At 39.7% G+C, this 25,414-nt stretch overlaps 1 protein-coding gene and 1 non-coding gene across 2 annotated transcripts; both read right to left on the bottom strand.

The window, feature by feature from the left end:
• Positions 1 to 1,999: 1,999 nt before the first annotated feature.
• Positions 2,000 to 23,592, bottom strand: eprs1 (glutamyl-prolyl-tRNA synthetase 1). The gene is made up of 34 exons (XM_017476617.3): positions 23,437 to 23,592; positions 20,971 to 21,055; positions 19,886 to 19,985; positions 18,898 to 19,054; positions 18,606 to 18,748; positions 18,158 to 18,258; positions 17,918 to 18,044; positions 17,568 to 17,760; positions 17,288 to 17,459; positions 16,085 to 16,318; positions 15,853 to 15,937; positions 15,705 to 15,764; positions 13,725 to 13,835; positions 12,146 to 12,282; positions 11,818 to 12,025; positions 10,908 to 11,020; positions 10,566 to 10,683; positions 10,328 to 10,477; positions 10,016 to 10,228; positions 8,642 to 8,896; positions 8,140 to 8,370; positions 6,485 to 6,753; positions 5,112 to 5,163; positions 4,793 to 5,002; positions 4,637 to 4,709; positions 4,480 to 4,559; positions 4,230 to 4,331; positions 3,987 to 4,142; positions 3,620 to 3,817; positions 3,370 to 3,543; positions 3,116 to 3,276; positions 2,831 to 2,909; positions 2,646 to 2,710; positions 2,000 to 2,529 (listed from the first exon to the last, which is right to left on the bottom strand). The coding sequence occupies exons 1-34, from the start codon at positions 23,477 to 23,479 to the stop codon at positions 2,379 to 2,381; spliced, it is 4,806 nt and encodes a 1,601-aa protein (XP_017332106.2). The 5' UTR covers positions 23,480 to 23,592; the 3' UTR covers positions 2,000 to 2,378.
• Positions 6,261 to 6,392, bottom strand: LOC124628545 (small nucleolar RNA SNORA47). Its single transcript, XR_006983118.1, has one exon. It is a non-coding gene; the product is annotated as a small nucleolar RNA SNORA47 (small nucleolar RNA).
• Positions 23,593 to 25,414: the final 1,822 nt, after the last annotated feature.

Genomic DNA, 25,414 nt, shown 5'->3' with positions numbered 1-25,414 from the left:
CAACAAAAAGGCTTCATGCTTTATTACGGCTTTTAATCTGTCTATGAATGACAACAAACTAATTTCTGAACACAGCTCTATTAATTTCTAAAATGAAAAAAATCAGCAGGGTTTATGATATTTATTACATTAAGAAGTACATTTCACATTTTACATGAAATTCAAGACTGGAATCACTAAATGCTAATGTTTAGGGGTGGGCGATATGAATGCAATCTTATTTCACTATAACGATACGTTTTCTCAGGTAGGTATATCAGTACTATTCAAATAAGAAATACTACGGAAAGTGAATAAAGCAATTAAATGTAAAATAAAATAGACTTCACTGTGTGACATATACAGTGATTCTTATTAAATGTACTGAAGTTATTCAGTCCATTGAGCCTGTGAGTGATTTTCTTTGTCTTTTGTTTGATTAACATTAACGACACAGACAGCAGCAGGTTTATTATACTGCTGTCACTTTAAGACCTAATGCACAGATCCAATATACTGTATTGACACACCTCCAATTCCCCCCCAGCTGTTTACATTCACTTAAGACATAACTGTATTTTCATGAATATTCCACCAGACCGGCAGTTTGACATGGTGTGTGTGTTCATTTGACTGTCCAAGCATAATAAGCCACTAAAGAGAACTCGATCTGGTGCACGCATTTCAAGTGGGTCAGGCTGAGAGTCATTCATTAATTTCTTGTCTTAATTTTATGTTATTTTTTAATCGTTCTTTCCATGTTACACATGACGCAGACTACACTGTACTCGGAAAAATTTCCGAGTTCAAAATGTCCAAATCCGTGTCAAGTTCGAGTACGAATTTATGAGAGTACGTGACAAGTCCGAGTTTGCTCATAATTGGACTGGAGTCTGAGTCCGGGATCAAGTACCCCAACTCTTCCACACACTATAAAACCAAACAGTACTACTAACTGGATGTTCAGTATGAACACATTGTGAATTGGAGTCGGATAAGCACAGGACAGTTTTTATGACTGCAGCAACTGTTTTTAGGGGAGATTAAGCAGTGAAGCAAGTGTAACTAGGATATACTGTATATGAATGCTCGGGGCATTCATATGGGAAGGTGGGTCAAATGCAGAAGCTCCAAGAAATAGTAGAGAACCAGAACGAACCAATCAGATCATCTTATCACAGACTATATAAATATTGCAAAATCAAGACTTGTGTATTATAATCCTTATTTTAATGTATTCTTATTGTTGCCATTAATGTGTGCTGATATTGATAAGTAGTTATATGCATTTTTTTTGTGTACTGTCATTGTTCAAATAATAAAGTTAAATTTATTCATACAGCACTTAACATACTTACAAAGCAGCTTTAGAAAAATCCAAATCTAGACCTCTTGGCCATAACCGCACACTTATTCATGGTCCTCGGATCTTCCAGACTTCCTCCTTACTCCTAGTAACAACTAATATGCATAATGCCAAAAGCATGTGGACACTTGACCATCATGTGTTTGCTGAACTTCCCCTTCCCTTCACTGCTATAACAGGCTCCACTCATTTGGGAAGGCTTTCCACTAGATTTTGGAGTGTGGGGATTTGCCCATTCAGCTACAAGAGCATTGATGTTGGGCAAGAAGGCTTGGTGTAGTTGGTGTTCCAATTTATCCTGAAGGGGTTCAGTGGGGTTGAGGTCAGAGCCCTGTGCAGGTAATCTGCGTTCTTCCATGCCAACATTGGCAAAACATGTCTTTGCTTTGAGCAGAGGAGCAGTGGCATGCTGGAATAGATTTGGGCGCCTTAATGTCCCATTAAGGTTAATCTTAGAGTTACACCAAAGACAGACATTCTAGACAATTGTATAGTTTCAATTTTGCGGCAACAGTGTGGGGAAGGCCCACCACATAGGGTGCGATGGTCAGATGTCTGTAAACATTTCTATGTAACTAGCATACACAAGGTATTGACCAAGTGAACATTTCAAGAATAAAAGAAGAATGAACACTGCAATCAGGCCACAAAACATAACAGAAATGAGGATCCCTTTATTACAGATAAGCTTTAGATTACATGAAATCACCTGAATGATACATATTATGAGGAAAAACCTAATATCTAATCACACAAACCAGGTGAGTCTCTGCCTCAATATCTGACAGCAGAACAGTACATGTGTACTGTCTGTGCATCACACAAATATGTCCTGAGAGTTGCCAGACAAAAGACTGAGAGAATCTTTACTCAGCGACAAGCAGATGACTCCAGCATGATCATGACTAGGGGTTAATACAAGAAAGAACAATGGTTTTCGGATATTCACGTTAATACAGTTGTCAATTCTTAGATGCTTTAGACTATAATTTGGCCTTTATGCAAGTAGAGAGGTTTTAGAGAAAACCGACTCTTAATAACTGCGACCAAATAAGGTGTAGTACTGGGCTGGTTCTTTGCCACTGACGCACATCTGGCCTGGCTGGAGAGTCTTTAGTGGTTGGAAGGGGATGCACAGACTCTTGGCTCCCATTGAGGGGGCACCTGGCTCTAGATCCTGATCCCTGTGGGCATGAAACAGAAGTAATGTTAGTGCTAATTAGGCCAGGTACAACATATTCACTGTGACATAAGGATGAGAAGTACACATGGTTGGGAGTAGGAAGTGCTGATCTCTTACTTCGCAGTGGTCTTCTTTATCCAGTCCTCACACTCAATGCCTCCACAGAATGGAATCTGCACAATCTGAACCATTAACAAAATACACTGTTAGTGTACAATGCTTACTTTTGGCCATTGCATTTCCAAAAATTAGATAACAGACAAAGACAGCTCAGCTTAATCACAACTGAATGAAATGCACACCTTTCCCTGGTCCAGCTCTTTCTGGAACTGCTCCATAGTGTCAACTGCCACCATGTGCGATTTCAGATCAACAGAAGCCCTTGAATAGTATAAGGAGTAAGTGTTTTATTTATTTATTTATTTATTTATTTTTGATTATAAAAACATTGTCATAGAGGTCTAAATGACCTATTGCTCTTAATATACATATGTTATATTATATATATATATATATATATATATATATATATATATATTATACACATACACACACATACACACACACACACACACACGAGTGTGTACCGTTTGAAGAGGTTGTCCTGGATCTCCTCGAGCAGGTGTGTAATTTTCTTTTCAAGCTCTCCATCTGGAATGACGATCTTCTCTCCTGTGTCTCTCCTCACTGCCACACACTGGTTCTGCTTCATATCTTTAGGTCCAACCTCCAAGCGAATCGGCACACCCTGGATTCAAGAAATAAAATACTTATAGAATTATTACATTGATGCAGAGGAATATGGAGAATGCTGAGGATCACAAAGAGAACGCATGTTTACCTTCAACTCCCAGTTATTGAACTTCCAGCCAGGTGAATAGTTGTCACGAAGGTCAGACTTCACCCTGACCTCTGCTTTTTGCAGCCTGGAGAGATACTTGGTGCACTGAGCCAGCAGCTGCTCCTTGCCAGCCTCAGACAGAGTGGCTGTGATACCACAGGGAATGATGATCACCTGATAAAACAAACATGTGAGAAACTGAAGTTCAGAAGTACTGAGAGAAGCTTCACTGAGTTTGAGTAGTTTGTACCTGCAGGCAGGCCACTCTAGGTGGCAGCACCAGGCCCATATTGTCTCCGTGCACCATGGTCAGGACTCCTATGGTGCGTGTGGTTAAACCCCATGAGTTCTGATAAGCCAGCTGTTTCTCACCAGGCTTCTTCGGGTCTTCAAACATGATCTCAAACATCCTAGAAAAGTTCTGGCCCAGGTGATGTGATGTGGCACCCTGAGAGAACATAAAGAGACCGATTTAACCTCAAGTTCTCTCCTAGTTTATACACCAACTCTAATGGGCTTTTTCAAGAATAGATAACAAAAATTCATCTTATTTCAAAAGACAAGAACTGTAGAATTTTCCATGTGCAGGGACTGTTACAAGAAGAGTGAGCAATGACCTGAATGGCTCTTCCACTGGCTGAGATAAAGGCCTCTACGGTTGTAGTGTAGTCTCCTCCTGCAAACTTCTCTTTCTCCGTTTTCCTACCTTTAACCACAGGAATAGCCATGAGCTCCTCGTACACCCGTGCGTACAAGTCCAAAATCTGTAGAACCTGTTCTCAAAAACACACACATGTACACACTGCAGGGAGTTTTATTTACAAAATTAACTGCAGTAGCACAAAAGACTCATGTCTAACCTCCTCTGCAGCCTCCTCCTTGGTGGCGAAGGCTGTGTGTCCCTCCTGCCAGAGGAACTCTCTGGTCCTGAGGAAGGGCTGGGGGTGCTTGAACTCCCACCTCTAAGCAAGAGAGATTGAAAGACAATGACAAGAGGCTGATTTTAGTATCAAATCGGAATAATCTTATTAAACAATCGAGACCTTGTGTGCACGTGTTAACATGTTTTGTGCTTTTATGTTTAATGGAACAATTTTGATTTCAACTCACCACAACGTTACACCATTGGTTGAGTTTTATTGGCAGATCTCTGTGTGACTGGACCCATTTAGCATAGGCAGGGTACATTACTGAAAAATACGAAAAATAAATAAAAATTTTGCACCAAGGTATTCTGTTTGATGCTATACTAGATCATGAGCCTCACCAGTCTCACTAGTAGGACGCACAGCAATAGGCTCCGCGAGTTCAGTCTTCCCTGATCTCGTCACCCATGCAACCTAGACAGAGAAGAGGTCAGAATGTATGGCTTTTCTCCAAAATGCCTCAGTATATTTCAGACTTTTAGAAAACTGATCCATACCTCAGGGGCAAAGTCAGCGATGTGAGTCTTCTCCTTCTCCAGTGCTGCTTGAGAGACGAACATGGGGAAGTAGCAGTTCTCCACTCCAAGCTTCCTGATTTCCCGGTCAAAGAATTCTTTGATACTCTCCCAGATCGCATAGGACCATGGCCTCAGCACGTAACAACCACTAACATCGTAATACTCAATCATCTCGGACTTGGTAATCACCTGGAGATACAGCAGAATCTAGTTAAGCACGAAGATGTCGAAAACATTTTTTCTGCATGATAACACACAACTGTAAATGACATACGATATAAATCATAAAGCACAGTACCTGAGAGTACCAGTCAGCCAGATTTTCCTCTTTCTTTGCCTCAAGTCCTAACCTAAAATTTAACGTGGAAAGACAGCAGAAAATGTGAGGCCACTAATTAAAGGGTGCTTATTAACGTTTTCCTTTAGTGTGTAATGTACCTGTGCATGTATAAGATCTGCAACGTTACAAAGCTCAAAGTCTCTCACAAAGGCATTTATTCTATCTAACAGAACACTGCTCCGGACCTGCCTAAAATGCCTCGATCAAAGTCCAGATATTACTCCCGCAAACATGTACGTCACAATTTGAAATATTAGCATAATCCCACCCAAAGGCAGGTGTGAATAAAGAAGGCGAGGCTTCAGTGAATTGTAGTGTTGGTGCCATGTCGTGGAGACAGTTAGTTTTGAAGCGAAAGCAAAACCCCTTTGTTTGACCTTCCAAAAACAGACAAAATTAGGAATCAGTGGTTAACATTTATTTGTAACACTGTTCCTGAGAAGGACAACCCAAACGTTTGCTTGCGCACAGCGCATTTTATAGAGGAGAGCTTCCTGAACCGAAGACATTATTGATTGTGTTGCTTAGAAGCTTAGAATTGCTTTAGAAGCCCTGGAAGCTGAAGCGCGCCATTACGCTAAGCGGTGTTACATTTCCGACACACGCTTGAGGTTTTTGGCCAATCGCAACGCAATGGGTCAGCTGGCCAATCAGAGCACTCTGGGCTTTTCAGAAAGAGGAGCTTTGGAGAAATCGGAACTCAGTCGCAGCGTTTCAGGCAGACTGGGAATAGAGGTGCTGCAATGATGTACAACGTGAAAAATAATAATTATTTTGTAAACATTAATAGGTTAACAAATAGAATAGGTTAACATGCTTTAACCTATTACACCCAATAAACGAACTAATGAACTTTTAAAATCATCATATGACCCCTTTAAGTAATAATTCATGAACAAGTGTGCAGTTATACTGAATGTACCAGACATTAATTTCTTGTTTTTAGAACTGCTGTACAAAAGCAATATAAATATTGTATTATTGTTTTTACACTGTTGTATAAAAACAATATAAAACCACACAATTGTGAGCATTTGAACACACCATGAAGGTCCTCTGATAATGATCTTGTTCTCATAGTGATTCATTATGTATAAATAATCCTGACAAATGTCCTCAACCATAGCACATAGTCTGAGATTAAGTTTCAGGTATGAATACAGTGATCGAGATTTAGTCTTGGAGGTTATAACCAGTTATGGAAGTACTGTACAACGTCCAAACTTTTTCAAGCCTCCATGAAGATCTTAAGATCTATTACGTGATTCATTATGACAGCAGAAAATACAATACACCACAATATCACCACTTAGTACTTCTAGGCATCATACCGGGTTTGTTTCTTTGGTCCCTGACCCTCTCCTGCTCCTCCTGCCCCGCTCTCCTGCCCCTGCTGAGGCCTTTCTCCTCCTTTCTGTGGCTTGCGGCCTCCTCCTCCTTGTTTCTCAGAAGTGTTCTCGCGCTCCTTGCGGCTCTTGTCCTCTGAGCCCATGTTCCCTGTTCCCGCTGTAGCACTCACCGGCTTGTACTCCTGTCCAGTGAGCGCTTTGTACTGGCCCTTCAACTCCAGCAAAGTCTTCACTGCTGTGTCCACCTGTTCCTATTCAAAGATAGTGAAAGGAAGATGTTTAGATAGTTATTTTGGTTCAGGGATTTATCTTGGTAAGAAACCAAGATAAATCATGTCAGAACTTTAACCATTATTATGAACTTTCAACCTGTCAAAAATATGTAAACCTGCAAAATAACGTAAACCACTCAACATTTTGCAATGTTACACTAACAAAACTTACATTAACTTGGTTGCTTAAGTGTGCACACCCCTAAACTAATACTGTATTAAAACACCTTTAGATTTTATTACAGTACAAAGTCATTTTGGAGAAGTGTCAATCAGCGTGGCTAATATGTTCTATATCCATAAAAATGTGAGGGCATCTCATGTGCAAAGTCCTTTTCAGGTCATCCCAAAGATTTTCAACTACATTCAGGTCTGGGCTCTGGCTGGGCCATTCCTAACTAATGTGCGTCTTCTTTTGGTAAAGCCATTCCTTTGTTGATTTAAATGAAAGCTTTGGGTCATTTTCTGCTTTCTAGATGCCGGAAGGTTTTGCACCAAAATCGACTGGTATATGAAGCTATAAATATGAGATATATGCTATAATAAAACCCAAGTTCTCACTCAAGAAAATCAGCCCCACAGCATGATGCTTCCACCACCATGCTTTACTGTAGGTATTCTGTGGGTGTTCATTTTGTGATGTGCTGTGTTTTTTGTTTGTGCTACAATTACCTTTTGGAATTATGGCCAAAAAGTTCAAGCCCCTAACCCCCTGAAATTTTTTATTTTTTAAATTATGTTTTTATTTCTGTCTAGCCACCCTACTCCTGGATGTGAAAATGAGACATTGTCGTCACATGTAAGGAGCAACCAGTACTTGCCAGAAATTTCTGCAGCTCCTTTAATGTTGGCATTTTGGAGGGACGTCCTGTACTTGGGAATGTCAATATTTTTCTACTTGTTGATTGTCCATATTATGTCTACTAACTAATAAAGGAACTTCTTTTGCACCCCTCTCCTGATCAATACCTTTCTACAATGAGATCCTATTCATGCTTTGTAAGCTTTTAGAGACCATAGCTTTTGCTGTAGAAAAAAATACTACAGAAACAGCTGAACTTTATTTGGGGTTAATCAGTCACTTTAATTGATGGCAGGTGTACAGTATACTAAGCGCTGCTTACATGAGTTTTAATGCAACTGTTTGCTAAATCCACACTTATAAAAGGGTGTGCATACTTATGCAATCCGGTTATTCTAATTTTAACATGATTTTTCACTATTTTCTATAATGGAACGTTTCTTGTTAAGGCAAACATATAATCAATAATATTTTGAATCCAATCTGAATTCACAAATGAATTAAAAAACTTAGAATTTAACATTACAAAAATAATCAAAGTAAATGTGAAGACTTAAAAGTACCTTCGGGGCTTTCTCCGCTTTGAGCTTTCTCACTTGCTCCCCCTGCTGGGTGACCTGAGCATACAGATCCTGGGCCTGAGGGGAAGAGCTGGACTGAGGAGGTGCGGGGCTGGCATGTGCAGCAGTTGAAGCAGCGCTGGGAGCCTGGCCTGGTTTATACTCTTTTCCAGTTTGCTGCTTATATTCAGCCTTCAGATCCAGCAGCTGTTTCACGGCAGCATCCAACTGGTCCTAGAATAGGAAGAAAACTTCACTTGTGAAAAATACAGCATTGTCACATTGTAGTGGCAACAGCGCGGCAGGTATAGTTATGAGCTAGCAATTAGATGATGGAGTTCAAATTGTAGGGAATTGGAGGCACTTTCTGCGTCCTTGAACCCTCAGTGGCTCAACTCTGTGTTCATGATGTATCCTGACTTATTTGTTAGTCACTTTGGATAAAACAGCCTACCAACTCAATGATTAACTTGAGTATCTGTTAAAAAGGAACAAGAATACAAACCTTAGGTGCCTTCTCTGTTTTCAGTTTCCTTACAAGGTCACCCTGCTGTGAAACACTCTGGTAAATGTCCACAGGGTCTTTGTTGAGGCATTTGGGCACTGAGGAAACAGATGGAGTGGTGCTTGATGGAGTAGTGCTTGATGGAGTAGAGGATGCTTGCGCAAGGGAAGCTCCTGGCTTGTAGTCCTGACCAGACACCTTCTTATACTCTTCCTTCATAGCCAGCAGCTGTTTCACAGCAGCATCAATTTGCTCCTAGGGAGGACGGCATGGGGATGGACAAAGAAAATCAATTTAATTCTCATTTTATTGAAACCTTAGAGGTTGCTAAGCACATAACAGACCTAAGAATCAGGCAAGGTGACTAATCCTCATTCAGAGAAATCCAGCTATGGTGGTACTTTAACATTTCAATATAAACAATAGATCAGTGTTAAAAATGCTCATTTATTCCTAAAACCTAGTTGTACATAGGGGTTTATTTGCTTTAGATATATTACACATAACAACATGTGTAAAGTAGCACAATAAGTGATACTTTGAGCTCTTCCAGGGACATATAGTTTGATCATGCAATGTTTCATTTATGCATGTCCCCCCCCCCGAAACAAACATTCAAGTATTTTTCATTTTTTTCCTCTATAAAACCTCCGAAAATGATCAGCACCAATACAATTAATATTTTACGATGCCTAGCACTGAGAGTCATTCTGTAAGGTCTAACAGACACTTTTAGAGGAATCTTCCACACATAACTGGTAAACATTCTAAGCTCATTTTAAGCATATTAGGTTTGTTCACTTCAGACCACAGGTTTTCATTTGGATGGAGATTGAAATGGTCATTGCAAAACACTGATCTTAAGTTTCTTTAATATTTTCTGTGCTGATTTGGAAGCATGTTTCTGTCATCATCTTGTTGAGAACTTGATGGCAGAGTCCGAATTTCTTGGCGGAGGCAACCAGGTTTTGGGCTAAAATATCCTGCAGCCTGTGGCACCATAGCCTTCGGGCTAACTTGAGTACATTTACATTCATGAATGTTGATTAATGTACACTGTCCCTTTAAAATAAAATAAAATAAATAAATAGGAACACAACTTCATAAGTCAGGATGTACAGTCGATCCTAACCACATGTTGAGAGTAGTTAGTTTAAATTAGCACTGTAGATTTTGGTTGCACTACAGACACTTAAGGTACATCGTAAATTGTAATGCATAAAATAAATCATAGATTAAAACTTTTTGTCCAGCTTATTGAGTCAGTAATGACACAGCAGTTTTTCATTAGTAGTATACTAATAGTATATTAATCACCAGATTAATTGATTACCACATTGTGAACTGAATGTAACATCACTTCCACAGCCTCACCTTTGCTGCTTTCTCGGTTTTGAGTTTCCTGACCAACTCTCCCTGTGCTGACACTTGGGCGTAGAGGTCAGTAGGGGAGGAGGTAGATGATGGGGCCGGATGTGTTGGTGCTGTAGTGGGAGGAGCCATTCCTGGTTTGTACTCCTGACCTGTGAGCTGCTTAAACTCAGTTTTCAGAGCCAAAAGCTCTTTTACAGCAGCATCTATTTTGTCCTGTAAAAGACAAAGTAGAAAGAAAAAGAGAATGAATTAATACAAAAAGAAAAATTGTTGGGTTATTCAAGCTATCTATTAACTCGGACAGAGGCACACCTTGGGTGCTTTCTCAGCCTTCAGTTTCCGCACCACCTCGCCTTGCTCAGCTACACGCGTGTAAGGGCAGGATGAGGATATGCTTGGGCTTTTGGCTGCAGGGGTTACAGACACTTCAGGCGTTACAGACACTTCAGGCTCCGTGCTTACCTGAGGACAAATACATATGAACAAAACCATAAAACAACAAACAAAAGGAGAAGTATTCAAACGATATAATGGAAAATATTGCACTCACAGGCTTTGTGGCTGGCTGACTTTTGCTTTTGTCCTTGGAGCCAGATGTGGGCATCTCCTTTGTGTGGCCATCTGGAATATACAGCAGGATGCAGGGGCTCTCCTTACAGCTGTGAGGACTAGACAAGTAGTCAAAAATCTGTAATTCAGTACAGCCTACATATTCAAACTACAGTATTTTAATTCATTACAAAAATAACTGTAAACCAGCTGGGATGAAGCTTCTGGTTCATGAGTTATTGTAACGGTTGTTATAATCAAGCATATACCAGCAGCTTCATTAGCCAGACAGAATTACTAAATCATGCTAAGATATTATTTCTGAGCAGTGAACTATATTAACCTGACTGGTTCATAAGGGTGGTCACAGATATAGAAGCCCCTCCTCTGCAGCTGGATGATGTCACCCTTCTTCAAGTCCTTCAGGCATGGGTCTCCAAGCATGATCTCCTCTGTCTATAAAATACAGAGACAGACAGACCTCATGTCAGCATAATTCACACATCTACATTTAAATTATCCACACTAATCTGTAGTGTGCAAAAAGAAAGATTCAATCCTGAATTGCATTTTCTACATAATAAATCAGAGTATATGACTGGACATAAATTCTGTCAAGAGAAATTGATACATGCATGTCCTCTTAATACATCATGCACTCTTATTAAAAAAATTCTATTTGGTAAAGTTGTATTTTATTTGAGATTATTTGAATATGACTTCGTTCAGACGTGGCGTTAATACCCGTGAGTGTTGAGAAATGGATCGCATCTCTTCCAAAAAAGCAGTCTAAAGGCTGGGTTACACTTTTGAATTGAAGCATGTTTCCATACTGATGTGTTTATTTGTCTCATACAGATATATCCATAACCTTTTTGTTTCCATAACCATAAAGTTTCCTGTTGAAAGTGCTCAGCTCACTCAGTTTGATGACATCTCAGTGCTAGAGATTACAGCTCTGACATGCTATCAGAATACAGAAGGAGTTGAAAATGATTACTGATTTCCTCTTGCCATGACAACTGTCAATTATAATGTTTGTGAGCCAAAAAACAGTGAAATTTGACTATAATTACTTTGACACACAGCTTTTAAAAACATACCAAACAGGCAAAGTAGGCCAAGGCCAAAATTCTGGAGATACTTATTACTTTCCTTTTTGTCACTGCATTTGCTGGAGCAAAGGAAACAGCATACAGTCTGGAAAAAGATGGTATAGCAATTAACCATGCTCCAATAGCCTCATCATTCACCTTGCTGTTCTGGTTAATGTAGTCCTTGAAGTTGTCGTCTTTGCCCAGCACAGGTTTGGTGATGAGATGCTGGTAGTTGACACATACAGTAGGGGTGAATGGAGCTTTGGGAGTGTCAGTGAGCCAAGTGATCTTAGTGGTCTTCTTATAGTCTGTGTTCTCCAGGTTCAGACGGCCTTCTAGAGATGAGATTGCGCCGCTGCTGTCTCTAAAGCAGCAAAAGAAAAAAAAAAAAATTAAATCAAAATCAGGGCATTTCTTGCTTTCAATCAAGAACTTTGTTAAATGTTCAGTATACATTAGCTGACCAATGCCAGAAGTATTTTACTTGTGAATTTTAGTGATGATGACGTTGCCCCAGTTAATGAAGGTAACAGTCTCGCCCTCAGTGAAGGTCTCAGCATCAGCTCCCTCAACAAACACCTTTGGGCCATACCACACCTGCTTCATCCCCACATCGGTGTTCTACATAGGAAAAAAGAAAAGATTTAAATTCTCATTGTTCAACCAGACCAAACCACGATCTGTAGTACTATACTGGATAAGACTATATAATACTACTTTCAGTCATGGATTTTTCCCTAATTGATGAAAATTACTGTGATTAACTATTTAATTATTCTGAACTGGTAACCTTAAAAAAACACCCCAGGAAAAGGAGCATTTCTGGATTAGGGCAAGTAGAGGAGGCTGTAAATAATGTTACCTGCTGTGCAATCAGAACTGCAGCATTTGCAAAAACCCTGCAGGATTCTGGATTTTTTTTAATGATTCTGTCTGGTAACCCATTGAAAAAAGACCCAAATTTAACATATTGATATATTCCTTTTCCAAAATCAGTTGTCTAATGTTTATATAACATTTTCTCTGTTAATGCTAACAGTTATTGCCAACACTAGAGTTGAGCGGGAGAGAGTGCACGAAAATGCCAGTGAAAAGGAAAACAAAACAGCATATTTAAAGCTGCAATACGGAACTATTTTTGGTTAAAAATGAACAAAATTTTATTTTGATTTATAATTTGAGCTGTTGTCTTTGTGTGGTTAGGTCATGTTCGTGAACAGAAAGAAGACCTAGCTCGCTGACAAAAACCATTTGATCGGAGGCAACTCGGCGAGTAATTGGCGATCAATAGTTGTGTGTGAACTACTCAACGATGCATCACTGAGGGTCGCCGACGCCACACATATTTGCCATGCTAAATATCTGGAGCTGTCCGGCAACTCCACATCCTGTGGTGTGAAAAGTGTCGTGTCTGGCAGCAATTGCAGCGACGAGCTACAGCCAATGAGAGAGAGCAAGGCATGGGATGAGGTCACCGTGAGGAAGCGAAACCCGCGAAACATATGGCAGAAGCATAAAGGCGAGAAGCTGTACAACTTTTTAACATTCAAAGACGACATTCTTTCGACCACTTTCTTTGTCTTTTCCTTTTTGGGGATTCTTCAACACAAATCATCGCGCAAACAGCTCGCACTGCTTGTTTCTGTCCTACGTCCATCTTCAAATAAACAACTCTTGTTTCGCATGTGGTTTTTGCGTCATATATCTGTCACTTCTCGTGTGTGTGTGTTCGTGACAAAACGTAATTTGGACAGCAGGTAGAGTCGTCGGGTGACAGAGTCGTTGTCAGATTGTGTAGTGTGTGACCCCCTGTCGCCGAGCAATCACGTAGCATGAACACAACAACTTCAAGACAGCAAGTCGTTTAGTGTGAGCAGCACAGCGATCTGCCAACACTGAAAGTCGTGTAGTGTGAACTTGGCTTAAGGCGTACTAGTGTTACATTTCTTGATTTCCACCTAGAGACTGTGGTTATGGGAGCTTCTATTTACAGAGCTGGATTACATGGCAACGTAATACAGTAGCCTAGCATCATCCTTAAAAGATTAACACTTAGTATTTACCTTGGGATGTTTGGCCACCTCCTTCATTTCTTCCTTGGCATCAGAAATGGAGATGGGAACGACCTGTGAGCTTAGCAGGGCACTGTACCTGGGAGCTACTGGGTCAATGACCTATGGCAGAGAGAGCAAGAAAGATCATGAGACGATGATGAAGAGGGACAGACAGGGTAAAACAAAACAAAACATTCTGCCATTGCAAGAGCCCAAAAAGGTAACAAAAAGGAACATATGATGGAGGAGAGACAGATGAAGTGTGAGGAAAGCTGAACTATAGCATAAGTTTAAAGTTACATCCAAAAGGATAAGATTAAAATGGTCAAGGTTTTCCACAGTTACATCAGCAACTCTTATGGAGTACTCAGTATAACGTGTGACTACAAAACCAATACATGAAGCAAAATGTTTTAGACTGAAATTACCAAGTTGCAAAACAACAGAGTCCAACTGAATGTAACTAGGAGTCATGAAGTGGAATCTGCCAGAAGCTGTATGAAGGGAGGGAGCCATAAAAAAAATAAATAAAAAAAAGCAAATACATAGTGGGAAAGCCAGGAGGAGCTACAGTGTCAGGTCCCATCACAGAAAACTGTTATAATGTATGGATAAGCTGTATTAGCTCCAAAATTTTTTATAAAGATTGCTCACTTTAAAAAACAAAAACAAATGCACAATAGACATCTGTTCTTGCCAAAATTACACTTTTGCCTTCTGTGACAGATGGCCTGGGGGTTGGAAAGATAGTGTGAGAGGAACTATAAATACTGAATCGGAAGGATAGAGAAGTGAGGAGGGAAAACAAGAGGAGAATGCAGACAAGGAGGAGGAAGAGTACCTTTTTACAGCTAACTGGCAGCTTGGAAACAGAAGAGTGAGATGCATTTTAATGCAGAACACAGGACAGAGTTCAAGAGGTCAGACAGTTCAGGTCAGACAGAATGGGAAATGTACTGAGGTGCTTTCTCCTTGCTCCTATAATTCAGAAACAACTGAAGGATGTGTAACTATCCTCCACCTGTGCCTCCTCCAATCTTTATTGGAATAACGAGACTGTAAGTTGCAGCCAGATCGAAGTCAAAGACCAATTACAGCGCTATCATTCTACACAAACAAAAAAGCATGTAACAAAAATGTCAATTGTAAACTTTATATATAAAAAAAAAAAAAAAAAAAAAAAAGTGATGAGAAAAGGATAATGCTAATTAAAGAGCCAAGAAATGTCTTCCTGACTGCAATCAGAATAAGATGTTGTTCATAGCATGTTACAAGTTCAAGCACTGAGTGAGCAGACAGTTTAAGCCAATGGCACGCTTTTGGGTGAGAAATGTGATGCAGATGATGCAAAACACTATGCAGAATGTGCTGATTATTTACTGTGCAAATAACAGGTAATGATCTCCAAGGGTTTGAATCGCACGGGCTGCAAATCCGTCTTCGTAACATAATTAAGGGGTACGGTTTCAAAAGAGCAGTTGCCAAAACACACCTACGATAAGGGGATGGGGGTCTAGATTTAACAAATTGCAACAAAATGTAGTAGGAGGCAATGAGATAGGATGATGAAAGAAAGCATGAAGGAAAGAAGGCAAGGATAGGAGTTAAGCGCCATGCTCACACAAGGCCGGGAATGAGGATACACAACAGACTTAAAGACTACAGGGCCCTCTTAATGTTCAACAGGCTTCAAAATGTAGATTAAGCAAGCAGCATCACATTAAACAAAGAAAGGGACAAATCTTTTAGTAAGAATAAATAGAATATTATATAAGAGCCCAATGTATGTAATCAGTCCATTGGTTACTGTCAGGTGTCTGAGTCTCTGCAATCAAGCTTCTAGCAAAAAACAAAAACAAGTGCTTACGAGTGCTTTCTGTAGTCATTTGGAAGCACTTTTGCAACTCATATCCTACATCAGAGAGCTTACTGGGAAGTGTGACACTACTGACAACAGATGCTGTCTAACTGAATGCAATAAGGCTTTACCTTTTTGTTGAATGACCAGATCTTATCCCACTCCATGTTGACCACAGACCTGGATCCACCCTGTGTGTTGACAGGAAGTGTAAGGCAATAAAGACAAAACACACAGACACACAACTAAAAACGCACAAATGTATAAGGGGTCACATACCTGGGCAGCAATGAATTGCTTGAGCCCTTCAACTGTCATTCCCCTACGCAGGACTCCTCTGACAGTGGGGAATCGTGGGTCATCCCTGGGGGGAAAAGGCAAACATCATTTGTATTACACAACAAACCTTAAAAATATATCTGACGACACAATTCAGTCCACACACACTTCCATTATGAGCCTTTATTACAGAAGGTTTGATAGTTCCGACAAAGTTCTCTGGAATGCTCACCAGCCGTCCACGTAGCCCTGATCCACAAACCAGGTGAGCTTCCTCTTGGAGAGCAAAGTGTTGTTGAGATTGAGCCGAGCGTACTCCCAGATGTAGGGCTTCCGCAGCCGCAGGGCATCGATTACCCAGTAGAACTGCTCATCTCGGTCGTGGTACTCTGTGGTGCGGAGAGCGTGGGTCACGCCCTCAATGCTGTCTACGATGGGGCAGGCAAAGTCATATGTGGGGTACACCCTAGAGCAAGAGAGCAGGAGACATCTTTGTGTGTCAAATTAAAAACTTACATCTTTACAAGTCAACATCAGAACAAGTCCACCCAAGTTAACTATTAAAGTTATGCACAATCATATCATTCAATCATAAAATGATCAAATACATGTTCCAATTACAATACCGTGTTGGTATTCAACGTTTCTCTTTGGTGTATCTGTATAATTAACCTTGCATCTAGGAGAATATGAAAACTTGTGTGCAAAATCTGATTTCCAATTAAAAAGGTATAATTAGGGAGGTCTTAAAAAACTTTGATATCTATTATTGATTGGCATGATATTTAATCAGTGTGTCTGAGACATTTGTGGTATAAATTACATTTAAATGGGCAATTTGTGTTTGCTGGCTGTTTCATATTTTAGTGTATTAACTGGAACCTAACTGTCTTTTGTATCCAACTTATTTTCAGTCTTGCAGTTTTTGTGTAAGAATTCTAGTTGGTCATTTCAGCGGAGTAGTTTGTATTCATCACAGCATCTATCGGCAATGCCATTTAACAACTCATATTTAACGTTATTGTTAAAGATTCACAGAAAACCGGTACAGGGACACCATAGGACCACCATAAAAAAAATGGAAGAATAATGGGATAAACTGCGCTTTGCGGAACCAAAAATGAGTTTTCTAGCCCCCTCTCTTTACTTTTATTACTGTGGGCAAGACTAGAACATCTGAATACAACTGCAACAAAGAACATTTTAAACAGATAATGTGACAGATTGATAAGACACATCCTTGTTCTGATTACTTGGACATAATTCCTCCAGTTTACAGAGAGAGAGGTGCCACAGAGACTGGGGTTCCTCCTGTGTGCAGTCTCGCCCTTAACAGCAGCCCACACACAAAGGTCATTTCACACACACATTATGACATTCCTGTACAAAGACATTTAAGGTGTGCGTGCGTGTGTGTGTGTGTGTGTGTACGCACTTGTACGTGTTGCCAGTGCGGGGATGGGGGGCGTTTTTGCAGCGGTACAGTGTAGGGTCACGCATGCACCCGTTGTTGGAGTTCATATCAATCTTAGCTCTCATACAGCACCTCTGACCGTAGTCTGTGCCTGCCTTCATCTCCTCCCACATCTTCAAGTTTTTCTCCACAGCTACAGAGAGGAAAAGAAACAGGGGAAAAAAGGAGATATTAATTGTTATTAGTTGTCTTCATTTCACTAATTACACAATTTCTGCACAAAGCAGCAGAGGGAACTCACAGTTGGTGCGGTGGTGTGACTCGATCCTCTGCTCCCTCTCCTGCTTCATGGTGTCAGGGGGTGTGTCGTCAATGTAGGCCTTGCCTTCCCGAAGCAGTTGCTCAGCCAGACGCTGGATGGTGGGGAAGTGGTCACTTGTGTAGGTGAACTGATCTGGCTTAATCTGCAGCATGGCCACATCCTCCAAGATCACCTGCAATAAAAAGCAGCATCTTAGCTTACCTCAGAGACTATAAGAGCTTTACATTTTTTACAAGTTGTCCGTAAAAACAGAGAGAAAAAGAGAGCAAACAGCAAAGCTGCTTGTAGAAGTAGGAACTGTGGGTATGAAAGAAAGAAATGTTACATACTTTCTCAAAGTCCTCCTTCTCCTTCTCGGGGTTTGTGTCATCAAAGCGCATGATCAGTTTTCCCTTGAAGTTAAGCTGGTAGTGCTGGTTGAGAAGGGCAGCCTTGGCATGACCAATGTGCAAGTATCTGCAGACATTAGTGTGACATAAAGGAACATTTTAGAACTATGTGATAAAACTAAGGAGCACAGCTCAGCAGTTTTTAACCGTTTTGTCCTATGCAAGCTTGGCGTAACGTACCCACTGGCCTCTGGGGGGAATCGCACCACGACTTTGCCAATCTCAGCACCAGGCAGCTCCACAAACTTCCCAAGATCCTGCTTCTTCTCTTTCACAACAGGCTGAAACAGAAACGATGAGGGGTTTGTATGTTACAATTTGTAACGTACAATTATAATTTAAATTTCACTTTAAAACTGTACTTTGTAATATTGCTATATAACGGCATTTCAGGCTTTTGCTTACATTTTTATAACTTAGAAATTAGCCCCGCCACAAGCTACAACAGCAGTTCAGCCCTAACCCTTTATCTTGAAACTCAATGCCTATGTAATTTCAGGGTTTGGTGCCCGCTGCATGGAAAACTGAGGCTTCTTTAAAAGGTACAAACATATTTATAGCAATGTAAAACCATTGTGTGTGTGGTTGGTGCCTTAGTTCTACATCATTTCAAAGAAGAGAGACTTACAGTAGCCTGGATGTCAGCGAGCTTGCTGGCCCACTTGGTGCCCACCTCACTGAAGGGCATCTGAGAGCTCAGGAAAGAGAACCAGCGACACACATGAGGAAAGGAGCCAGGTTTAGACTGCACTGCCTGCCACACTGCACTTCCTATAGATCAGAGGAAATATGAACTCCTATATTTCATAATGGCTTGATTAGAACGGTGATCAAACAGACTTTTGTTACTAAGAGCACACATGAAATATTTGGATAAAGATTATGCGATTCAATGACCCTGATCAAGTACGTCATTTCACCTTTGAGAGCAGCCCACACACACAGATCAGCCAGTGTCAGGGTGTGGCCCACAAGGAAGGTGCGCAGTGATAGTGCTGCATCCAACTGTGCAAGAGCAGGAGCCAGATCAGGCTGTCCATTCAGACGCCGGGCGCTGAACTCAAGCCAGTGGTCCACCTACAGAAATACAGAATGGCTTATATGGCACTTATCATAGAGAATCAATCTATGGCAGTTCTACAAAATCATCAAAAGTAAAATAAGCTTGCATTGCTAATATTCTCTGGAACATTATTCCTGGCTTTAGGGGAGATAAAGGCCAGTCTCAGCTGATTGAAGTGTTTTTGATGGGATAATTAAATGGGATAACTTTTTCAAAGCTTTAAATATCATGTGTCAGACTGGAAGTTAACGAATAATCTGAGTAGATCTCATAATCCTGTACACACTCAGACTTTTCCTGCAGGTAAGGAAGCAGACTGAAGGTTATTTAAATAAACTGCAAGACAGCAAACCAGTAACATCGTCCAGTCTGTCATGTACTAGTTTCTGAGCATTGTGTACGTTATATTTTGTACAGCTTTAGAGATGACACTTTAAATAATGACAGACCAGGGAGAGTCCTAGAGGAGATGAAACCATCACAGTAAATTAGAATATGCCTCAGAGACATTGGACTTTGGAATAAGGGGCACAAAGGACAATCTTCATGCGTTAACAGAAATTTGTGAGTGAGTCTGGAGTGGCCTATTCGGTAGACGATATGGTACACCAACTATCTTAAACTACAGCTTTGACATTGCAAAATAGCGATCAAGCTCTAAGAAATTTTTTTTTTTACCTTATTTCAGTTTAATTCAATACATTTGTGAGGTTTAACACAGCCTTCTATTTTGTGTCACAGTGTTGCTGAATCTGGCACATATCATTGCCAGTCTACATTTCTGCAAGGTGTGTGGGAGCAAGAAAAAAAAAAAAAAAAAAAAAAAAAACGCCTTATTTTCTGACCTCTGTTTGTTCCAGCATGTTGGACCCATACAGACCCAGACTGGGTGCTACACGTGCAAGGTAACGCGTAATGGAGTTCACATCACTGAACTGCACCTGACTGAAAAAACAAAAACAAACGTGAGAATATTATGCAGTGGTTCAGAATGAGCATATTCATAATTTCCAAGACAAACCACAACAAACAATAACCATTTATTAATTCATCTTCAGTAACCATTTCATCAGGGTTGTAGTGGATTTTTGGATGCCAATCCATCCAAAGCACTAGGCACACAAATTCCCACCTAGGGGCAAGTTACAGAAGCCATTCCTCTTACTGGCATGGATTTGTGAGGTAAATGGAAACTCACATGAACATGAAAAGAACATGTGAAACAGAGGTTGACTAATTTAACAGATAGCCAAGTTGTGCCGTACCTGACGATAACCAATTAATCAAGGATAGTTTTTAAAATTGATACTGAATGGAAACTTAACTCAAAATAAAATATTGCTCTACTTTAATGCAAAAATAAACAGTACTGACAGTACCTTGAAAATGTACTGTAGTTTTTTTTAATGAAATAAATATAAATATTAAAGTAAATAAGTTACATCCAACCTGAACCAAAAGCAGTAGCAGTCCAAATAACAAATAAAAATAGAGACATACAAAAATTAACCAAAAAACACTTCAAATAACAACAAAATTAATCAGTGATAGTTTTTATTTTGCCTCTAGAGGCCACTCTTGTACTGTATAAAAAAATGATTGGTGTAAATTTCTGCAGATAACCGATAGTTCCAGCAAACAGTTATCGGCGCTGATTAATCGGCAAAACCGATCAGTCAGTCGACCTCTAATGAGAAACTTCACACAACCACGCATAACAATTTACTAGAGGTAAAAAAAAAAAAAAAAAAAAAAAAAAAAAAAAAAAATATATATATATATATATATATATATATATATATATATATATATATATATATATATATATATATATATATATATATATAACTAATAGGGAATATTCATCTTATTCACATACATATCCATTGAGTTTATGCTTTACAGTATGCAAACTCATAAGAACACTCACTCAGAGACTTGGAGCTTAGTGTCTTTGCCTTCCTCCACAGAGACACTGACGCTGCCCTTCACATGCTCTGCTGCTAGTAGTGCCCCTGCAGGCAGAGAGTGGTACTACAGGTTACAATGTGTTCTCAACAAGCAACATACACATAAACAGAATTGTGAACAGCAAATTCAATGTGTCTGGGAAAAGGCAAACAGCTGTTGAATCTCCTCCCCAGAAGATCAAAAACAGCATCAAACATTGCTCGCATACCTTTCTGCCTCACCCAAGCCTACAGTAAAATGATGGCATCCTGTTTTTCAAGTGTTTTTTTGCATTTCACCTGCCAGCCAAACTGAAAGTGCAGTTAAAAATAACCAGCTGTGACAGGCTATAAAACTAAAGGTGGTAACACAATCTAAACAACATGGAGGTACAAAGCAAGTGGACACAATTCAACTCAATTCAATGCCAGCTTTATTGGCATAATCATTACAGTATTGCCAAAGCACTGAAATGACACAGCAACTGTTATACAAATAGCAATAAAAAAGAAAAAAAGAAGAGCAAATCAATATACACACATAATTCCACAAAAGTCAGTCAGGGCTGTGTGTGTGTGTGAGAGACTCATTGTTCCTCAGAGTGTTACAGATGTAGCATGGTGCCAAGATGTGATTTTTCTGCTAAAGCACAGCTCTCCATATGTTCTCCCCCTACAGATTATCAGTGTTGGTGAGATTGTAGAATTGATGATGAACATGTACTTCAGAAAAACTCAACATTTCCCATAAATATCTGCATTTTTAACACTTTTTGTGGAGACAATGCTGCACTTAACTGTGTGCACACTTTCTGCTCTGTAGGGATTTTTTATATTGGTCTGTCATGACAGTCTGCCTATGTGCACGGAGTCTGTGGTTCTGTGTTTCTGGTTGTTCACTGTGCTCAGGTAATCTGCCAAATTTTTGCATAAGGGCACTTTTCTTTAGGGCCAGAGAGCACTGCAGTGTATTCTGTGCTCATGTTTGGCTTTTTGAGTACCTCATCTAGTTCAGTTTTTGTAGCGTCATAATTTGATTGACTCATGATTTGTGAGAGTGTGTTAGTGCAGTGTGAGAGTGTGTACTGCCTTAAATCAGATGAACGCTGGAGGTTTAAAGAATTGACATTTATTTATTTGATGAATGTCTGCAGCCTGTAACTTTTTTGCCAGCTGATTTCTTCTGCACTATAAACATAATCACTGGAATAAAGTTGGCTGACGTTGGACGTTCGATATTCACAGACATGCAGAAATTAAGGGACCGTCGCTAAAGTAACACATGATTGTTATACACGTTTCTAACTTCAGTGGCATTTTAAGGGAATGACTTACAGTCACAAAACCAACTGGAAAGTGTCTATCTAGGTGTCAGGTATGATGCATACCTTTTAGATTTTTGAGATTTATCAAAATAAACTATTAAATCATATATAAATATTTAAATGTGATTTAATAGTTTATTTTGATAAATATCAAAAATATAAAAAGGTGTGCATCATACCTAACAACGAGCTGAACACTTTCCAGTTGGTTTTATGACTGCAAGTCATTCCCTTCAAATGCTATCGAGCTTTAAAACAAATGGTATATTTTGTGTATGGGCCCATTCTGCAGTGAAATTCATGTCTACTTTAAATGTGATTTAATAGCTTATTTTAATGAATATCAAAAATCTAAAAGGTGTTTCTCATACCTGACACCTAGATGAACATTTTACAGTTGGTTTTGTGACTGTAAGTCATTCCCTTCAAATGCTATTGAAGTTAGAACCGTGTATAACAATGTCGTATGTAACTTTAGAGACGGTCCTTTAATTTCCGCATATCCGCGAATATCGAACGTACATATAACTTTATTCCAGTAACATAATCGTTAAATGAAATAAGAAAAGTCTCTTTCGTTTGGATTGCATCAGCCTGTAATACCGGCTCTTAACAAACGGTGGCTCCACTGGAGGTTAATGTATCTGGAGCACTGTGCCACAACACAGTGTGCAGAAAACACAGCTAAACTCCAAAAGCAAAGAAAAATACAGTTTGAACTAATTCAGGCCGCACACCATTTCTCCGTGTTCAAATAATCTCTCAATCTAGCGTTATATCCCTCGCTTAAAATAAAGGAAGTCATGTCAATTTACTGAATAGAAACAGAAAGCAAGATTTAACATTAATTAATGTGCGCTTTGATCATGCACTGAAGCATGTCCACTCCACAAAATACACCAATAAATAAACAGATTTTAACTAGCTAAGAGTTTATCTCTCAAAACTATGATATGAATAACTGCAGCTACACATGTGTCTAGACTACAGTACTAACTGTGCCACGATGGCACATGCGCGTGCATCAATCACAACAACAAAAAAAAACCCCAAAAACAATTAAACTAAGACTCGCGTTTGGACACAGATATGGAATTAAAAATTTAATATCAACTGTTTTACCTAGCGGTGGGTTGCTGGGATTGACGGTGAGGTTTAAAGCCATGGTGTTTCCTCCCTGACGGCTTCTGGTACCTATTATCACACGAACAGCAGCTCTAACCCAAGCGCCACGAAGTATCTGTGCGGATTACAGTTCTGTTTTTTTCATACTCGTATTCAGACAAACCCCGCCCTGAGCTATGATTAGATAGTAGATCACGTTGTGAACACTTTGAGCGGTGATTGGTTGTGAGAATGAACTGAAAACCAATCATACAGCAGACAGCGGGCTTTCCACCCGAATACAGGCGAAGAAACAAAATAAGGCGCCGGGTAAGACTTGAGAGTGTTGAATGATGGGTAAATCTTGTCTAAATAAAAGTCCCTGAGTTAGCAGTCAATGTGCCTGGTGTTGCAGCTCGGCGGCTTTCCTGGGGAATTAGGCTACTTTTGAATCGACCTCGAGCTGGGCGAATTTAGGCGTTTTGCATAAATCACATAAATAAATGTTCTGCAAGTCTAAATAGATCTGCTACACATAATGGGGAATGAGGGTGATTAAAATGAGGAGAAAGTGTGTATGAGTAGAAAAAGGGTCATTATATATGAAGTAAAATCTCATTTTGCTGAATAAAATCAGTTGAAAGCTAACATTTATTTATGACAATACAGCTGCAAAATATAGCTGCAAGCAGCAGTTATCGGGGTTACAAGCCATTTAGGGCCCTTAAACATGTTAAAAGATATTACTTAATATTGTACAATCCTATAAGCACCTAAATTAAAGAATAGCCAAGATAATTTTAAGAAATATCAGCTTTCATTAAGCTTGTCTAATGGTTGCTGAGCGTTACTCGACCAATGGCGGCCATCTTTTTCAAGGTTCACAATTGTCCTCTTATATTCTGATTGGACCTTTTTGGAAGGAAAATTCTTGCAAAAGTTATTTGTAAAGTCTATTTAGAGTGCACACCAACTGGTAGAATTGTCCTCAGATTGAACCCATACTTAGATACCCCATGTTTAGTGAAAGTATCTCATTCTATTCAAGAGTTATTGCCATTTAAGTAAAAGTGGCCACGCTTACTTCAAACTTTTTGATATGCCCTTACGAGTTTTTTTTAATTATTTTTTTACGAGAGTATTTTTTCAGAGGTACTTTTTTTGTTGCACTTTTTTTGTGAAATAACATGAAATAACCTGGATGAGGCATGAAAAGGAAGCTATCAAAGGCTGCAACCAAATTTCTGAGAAGGCAGATTGTGAAAAACCCTTGAGTGACTGCAAAAAGACCTGCAGCAAGACTTGGTGGCAACAGGCACTGAGGTTTCAGTGAGCACAGTAAGGCGTGTACTAAACGCAGAAGGTTTCCATGTCAGAACTCCCAAGACGTACACCATTACTGACCCAAAAGCATAAGAAAAATCTGCTCAAAATCATATAAATAAGCCAAGAAGTTTTGGGATTCTGTTAGGTGGAGTGATGAAACAACACTTTTTAGGCTTTTTTAAAAACTTTTTTTTTTTTTTTTAAACTTTTCGGCATAATTGATGAGCGGTATGTCTGGAGGGAGAAGAATGAAGAAATAACACTCTGTCCACATTGAAGCATGGTGGTGGCTTGGTAATGAACTGGGGCTGCTTTCCATCTGGCACTGGAGACCTGCAGCATTTGGAAGGCAAGATGAATTCATTGAAAAATCAGGAAATCTTAGGAGAAAACGTCATACCATCTGTGATTTAGCTGAAGCTTGGGAGTCATTGGACCTTTCAACAGGACAATGATCCCAAACATATCTTAAATTCTACCAAGGCTTGGTTGCAGAAGAAGTCCTGGAAGAAGCGCCATCAGTCACCTGACTTGAACCCCATAGAAAATCTCTGGTGGGATTAGATGAAGGCGGTTGCAGCTCGCAAACCCAAGAATATTACTGAACTGGAGGCCAGTGCTCCTGAGGAATGGGCTAAGATCCCTCAGGAACGCTGCCAGAAGCTATGCA

This window comes from Ictalurus punctatus, chromosome 9, assembly GCF_001660625.3.
Source record: "Ictalurus punctatus breed USDA103 chromosome 9, Coco_2.0, whole genome shotgun sequence".
Lineage (NCBI taxonomy): Eukaryota > Metazoa > Chordata > Actinopteri > Siluriformes > Ictaluridae > Ictalurus > Ictalurus punctatus.
The sequence above is the reverse complement of the archived record's forward strand: the minus strand, read 5'-3'. Positions and strand labels throughout refer to the sequence as shown.

Excerpts from the sequence above, each read along its gene's own strand:
- eprs1 (XM_017476617.3), bottom strand. The coding sequence starts at position 23,479 with ATGGCTTTAAACCTCACCGTCAATCCCAGCAACCCACCGCTAG. Across the intron at positions 13,836-15,704 it reads TCTGGTCATTCAACAAAAAG|GTCATTGACCCAGTAGCTCC; the intron begins GTAAAGCCTTAT and ends TCTCTGCCATAG. Across the intron at positions 10,684-10,907 it reads CACCCTTATGAACCAGTCAG|TCCTCACAGCTGTAAGGAGA; the intron begins GTTAATATAGTT and ends CTACTTGTCTAG.